At 56.3% G+C, this 4,561-nt stretch overlaps 3 protein-coding genes across 3 annotated transcripts; 2 read left to right on the top strand and 1 right to left on the bottom strand.

Annotated features, from left to right (window-relative positions):
* Positions 1–259: 259 nt before the first annotated feature.
* H310_15064 (hypothetical protein) lies at positions 260–1,279 on the top strand. Its single transcript, XM_008883042.1, has 5 exons — positions 260–355; positions 415–619; positions 675–800; positions 855–966; positions 1,023–1,279. The coding sequence occupies exons 1-5, from the start codon at positions 294–296 to the stop codon at positions 1,139–1,141; spliced, it is 624 nt and encodes a 207-aa protein (XP_008881264.1). The 5' UTR covers positions 260–293; the 3' UTR covers positions 1,142–1,279.
* A 26-nt stretch (positions 1,280–1,305) lies between these two features.
* On the top strand, positions 1,306–2,583 carry H310_15063 (hypothetical protein). The gene is made up of 2 exons (XM_008883041.1): positions 1,306–1,957; positions 2,021–2,583. The coding sequence occupies exons 1-2, from the start codon at positions 1,333–1,335 to the stop codon at positions 2,356–2,358; spliced, it is 963 nt and encodes a 320-aa protein (XP_008881263.1). The 5' UTR covers positions 1,306–1,332; the 3' UTR covers positions 2,359–2,583.
* An 868-nt stretch (positions 2,584–3,451) lies between these two features.
* H310_15062 (hypothetical protein) lies at positions 3,452–4,561 on the bottom strand (the record flags this gene model as incomplete). Its single annotated transcript, XM_008883040.1, has 1 exon — positions 3,452–4,561. A coding segment is annotated over one exon (1,050 nt), but the record flags the coding sequence as incomplete, so codon positions are not given.

The following is a 4,561-nucleotide window of genomic DNA, read 5'->3' as shown; positions in this document are numbered from 1 at the left end:
AATCAAACTATCTGACACATCACCGGCGCAGCACGACCGGCGGGGGCATTGGCGCACTTTCAGCAGACGTCACCCAGGATGGTGCCGTCACGGACGTAGTTTCGTCGCTACCAGTTCGCGGTGCTTACTTCAACCAACATAAGGCTCTAAGTGGTAGTTCAGCTTTTTTTATAATTTTTTAAATAAAAAATGTTTTTTTGGCTCTGCGAGGGAGCGTTGGGGATATTTTCCGGACCGCGGGTGCCATTTTCCGGATAACCACCGCTACAACCTGCTGTACCTCCCGTTGCCCGATGTCGACCTCCCGCCTCGCTGTCCTCGGCCTCGTGTGGGCCACACTCGTGTCCACAATCACGTAACTTGAATCTTCCCAAGCGAAAAGTCGTTCTCACGTGCCGTGATTATCTCGTGTAGCGGAGCCACGATTGAAGGCCGCATCTCGTACCCTGACAGCGTGCCGCCTCCATCGGTCGACGGTGGATTGCCTTCGCTCCAAGTCGTGCTGGATGGTGGTGTGCGATCCACGCTTTCAAGCCAGGATGGTCGGTTCGCGTTCTACGATGTGCCCACCGGACGCTACACCGTGGACATTCACTCCCCTGTATACATCTTCAGCCAAGTACGTGGTTTTAAGTCGCGCCTCGGCCTTACGCGTGCGCTGCGGGTCGTTACAGTTTAAGGTCGACATCAGCGCTGCTGGTGATATTCGCGTGCTCGAATTCAAGTACCCAGGGACCCCCAAGCTCGCGGTGTCGCACCCATTGGTTGTCGGCGCTCACGCGAAAATTCAATACTTCCAAGTCGGAGCATTGTCCATGTCCCCTTCGCGTGTGAACCGATTGTCATTCTTGTAGCCCCGCGAAAAGTTTAGCGTGATGGATCTCGTCAAAAACCCGTCGTTTCTAGCTCTCATCGTGCCCCTCGTGATGGTATGGCTTCTGCCCAAATTGACCGAGTCGATGCTGGGTAAGGTTTTCCCCGATATCAAGACACCGTCGACTTATATGCGTGTGTGTCTGCAGATCCGGAAGAGTTTAAGCAAGCGCAAGAAGAGATGGGGAATGCAGCTGACCCGAGTACGCTCATCAAGGGCTTCTTCGGCGGCGGCGGCGACGCCAACAACGATGAAGATAGCGACTAAACTCACCTTGTGTTCTCTACACAAACGTTATTTGTAGTCGGCATGCTAAATAGGTGTTGCTGAGTGCCTATCAAACTCCAGAGTTGGGACAGGGTGTAACGAATAAAATGCTGTTATTTGTCTCACACGGAATATCCGGATACGTTCACTTCCCACTGGTTGGTGCATTGCGGATCGCCCAACACACCATCATGACAACTCGCGCCCGCCTCGAGCGCTTCTACAGCAAGTACAACCCAGACAAGAAAGGGGAGATCGATGGAGTGCTGGACAAGTACAAGGGTCGCGAGTCGGTTTTGTTCGAAGCGTTGGTGCGCAAGTATGGTCCCGAACCGGACGCGAACGAGGAGATCACGTTTGTAGACGCCATGACACTGCGTCTGCTCGCGTTCTACGAAAAGTACAACCCCGACAAGGTGGCCGAGGTCCCGAATGTGTTGGCCAAGTATGCTGGGAAGGAGAAGCAGTTGTTTGAAGCGTTGGTGAAGAAGTACGGCCCCGAGCCAGGTGACGAGCTCGACGACGCGGATGACGATGACGACGACGAGTCGAACGACGGCTCGGACGAAGAGGAGGAAGTCCAAGGCAAGGGAGCGTTGCTATCGCGAGAAATCTTGTATTGCCCCATCGACAATCTGCCGCCTGAGTATTGCGAATACGGCCCGAGTTTCAACGAGTGCAAGCCCTGGCTTGTCGAGCACGTCCCGACGCTGTTCATTCAAAAGTACAACCGCACGATCGCGGAACTCGTCGAAGTAGAGGCACAGATTGCCGCGGGTGTCGAAGGCATCACGCTCGAGGCCGAGGGTTCCAAGAGTGCGTGTTTCATTCCTCACTTGTCGCAGGCATCGTGACGTCGAACGGTCGTGACTGATGTAGGTGTCAAGAAGAAGAAGGGCAAGGCCGACGCGGACGGCAACGCCAAGGCGGGTGGGAACGTGTACGTCGAGCGCTTCCAGCGACAGAAGAAAAAGTTTGTGACGGTCGTTGCCGGTCTCGACGAGTACAAAGGTCTCGACCTCAAGGACGTGGCGAAAAAGATGGGCAAAAAGTTTGCATGCAGTGCGTCAGTCAATAAGTTGGACGGTGGCAAGGCACAAATCCAACTGCAGGGCGACGTCCAGCACGAGCTGCCCCACTGGCTCGTCGAAGAGTTCGACATCCCAGAAGCCAACTTGTACCTGTTGGAAAAGGGCAAGAGCGAGCGAGCATTCTAACTACGTCGTGGGACATTCTTGAATGCACAGCATGATCGGTTGACGCGCTAAAGACGGGATGCGCATCCACGTGGAGAGCGGGGTGTCCTGTATGTCGTGGCTCTATTGGGCCTGCCAACTGAACCTGACATCATGGCCGGCCAGCGCGATCCTGGTCAGGTGACTAGCACGAGCACCGTTCTGCTCGTCGTCTCGGAGCTGGTGTCGAATGCCACACGACTGGAGGACATTGCATGTTTCGCCATGGAGCGACTCATATCAACGCACCTCGATAAAGGGTGGGTTGATTCTTTCGATAGCGACCACAAAGGCAAGTACCCACAGCGCTCCTCCCCAATGGCGTTCCATGCTCTGCGTTGATGGAGGATATGGGGCGTGGGATGGAGCCGCTGCCTTCGTGCGCTACCTGGCGGTGGTATGTGGTTGTGGCGATCTCAAGGACTTCGGTGGAAACGTCACTACGGTGTCCGACCACAGGAAACAGGGCGATTTCGCTGCGGGATGTTGATCGGATGAACTTGGCGCATGTCCTGGCGAGCATGTTGTTCTGGCAGAGCGCGAAAAAGTTGACGACCAGTTCAACCGCTTGGCCGTCGCTCATGGTCTCCACAACACAGCAAGGTGCTCGCCGCAGCTGTTCAACTTGTGCAGCCACTGCGCCAGCGGCCTGCAGAGGACATGCTTGCCGTTTATGGCTGCGCTCGAATGTGGCCTGTTGCGCATGTCGTCGCAGGTGCGCACAGATGCGTGGCTCTTTTCCCCGGTTGCTCTTGAGACCGTCATCTCACGTGGAGTGGAATGGGCCTCTCAAATCACCGCAGCGCCATTCATCGCATTCCGTGGCATTCCAGCACAAAGTGCTGTTTCGCAGTGGCTACATGGAGGACAAAATCCCTCCAACAGACCCCTGTGGCGTTTCCACTGCGCTTCCCTGCGACTCTTTCGAAGTGTTTTGCGCGACGGTACGACAAGCGTATATGAATCCATGTGCTGCTCCTGTTCCAGGCATGAGGAACACATCCAAACCGACCCATCACGTGGAGCGCATGCGACGGTCGACTCGATTCGTGTGCGCTGCAAACACGTCGTGCTGCTGAGGGTGGTGTCGAGTTCAAGACGAATCGAGACGATTTTAAGTTAAACATGACGGATGTCACACACGGAGGAGATCGTTGGCGGACGTGCACGTGTCGTCGGTGTTGGTATCGGACAAGTTGCCGTCCGAGATGGTTTTTTTCATCGCGAGATTGCGAGGATCTTGGTTATCGTACACCATGACTTGGACAACGTCCCAGTACGGCAGGCGCCACCCTTTACTCCATGCTTGATGGCGCAGCACAACGGCCACCATGACGCTGAGGAGGATGCGGCTCCCTTGGAACGGTCGAAACGCAGGTACAGCTTGCATGGCCAAATACGACCCCGCCGATGCCAGGGCAATCGAGGCGTACGTGTCGGCGTACGGATGGAGGATGCGCACGGGGCGGTGCAACAAAACGTCGCGCACCATGCCGCCGAACGTCGCAGTCATGACGCCGCAGAGTGCAGACACAACGATGGGCTGACTCGCACGGATACCGTTCATGGCCCCGATGACGGCAAACGCGCCGACGCCGATGGCATCCCCCCACTGCATGAGGTCTCCTTCGCCGCCGTCCAACGCTTTGAGTGTCAGCCCCATCCAGAATGGCTGACCGGATTGTATTCGATGCCACCAATAGACCGTCACGGTCGCGGCAAACGCACTCAGCACGAGGTACTCCCATTCTTCGACCCAGCTGGGCGTATGGTTCAGCACGAGGGCATCGCGCAGCGTTCCCCCGCCGACGGCCGTGATCGTACCAACTAGGATACAGCCATGGAGATCCGCCCCAGACGAAGCTGCAGTCAGTGATCCGCTCATGGCAAAGACGACAGTGCCAAACCAGTCGAGCGACCGTAGGCATCCTGTCGGGGTGGATAGAGACGGCCATCGTGGAAGCCCTTCGTAGATGCCGTCGGATGTAGTAGACTCGAAGGCCACCAACGCCATCGAAAAGTAAATGGCAGCAAGGTGCACGACCCGCGGCAGCAACAGCACCAGGCGCACGAGAAAGTAGAGCATCGTGGGCAGATATGCAATGAAAGTTGGAGTCACCACTCCAGTGGTGGGGCTGGTCGCGTCGAGAGCTAGCTGGTCAAGTTGTGACCATGCCCACCAACC

Source organism: Aphanomyces invadans (genome assembly GCF_000520115.1).
Source record: "Aphanomyces invadans strain NJM9701 unplaced genomic scaffold supercont1.153, whole genome shotgun sequence".
Lineage (NCBI taxonomy): Eukaryota > Oomycota > Saprolegniomycetes > Saprolegniales > Verrucalvaceae > Aphanomyces > Aphanomyces invadans.
The sequence above is the reverse complement of the archived record's forward strand: the minus strand, read 5'-3'. Positions and strand labels throughout refer to the sequence as shown.

What these genes read in the sequence shown, in the direction of transcription:
- H310_15064 (XM_008883042.1), top strand. Translation starts at nt 294, where the DNA reads ATGTCGACCTCCCGCCTCGCTGTCCTCGGCCTCGTGTGGGCCACACTC. An exon ending in CTGTATACATCTTCAGCCAA is followed by an intron (nt 620 to 674) that starts GTACGTGGTTTT and finishes GGGTCGTTACAG; the next exon opens with TTTAAGGTCGACATCAGCGC. An exon ending in ATTGACCGAGTCGATGCTGG is followed by an intron (nt 967 to 1,022) that starts GTAAGGTTTTCC and finishes GTGTGTCTGCAG; the next exon opens with ATCCGGAAGAGTTTAAGCAA.
- H310_15063 (XM_008883041.1), top strand. Translation starts at nt 1,333, where the DNA reads ATGACAACTCGCGCCCGCCTCGAGCGCTTCTACAGCAAGTACAACCCA. An exon ending in CGAGGCCGAGGGTTCCAAGA is followed by an intron (nt 1,958 to 2,020) that starts GTGCGTGTTTCA and finishes TGACTGATGTAG; the next exon opens with GTGTCAAGAAGAAGAAGGGC.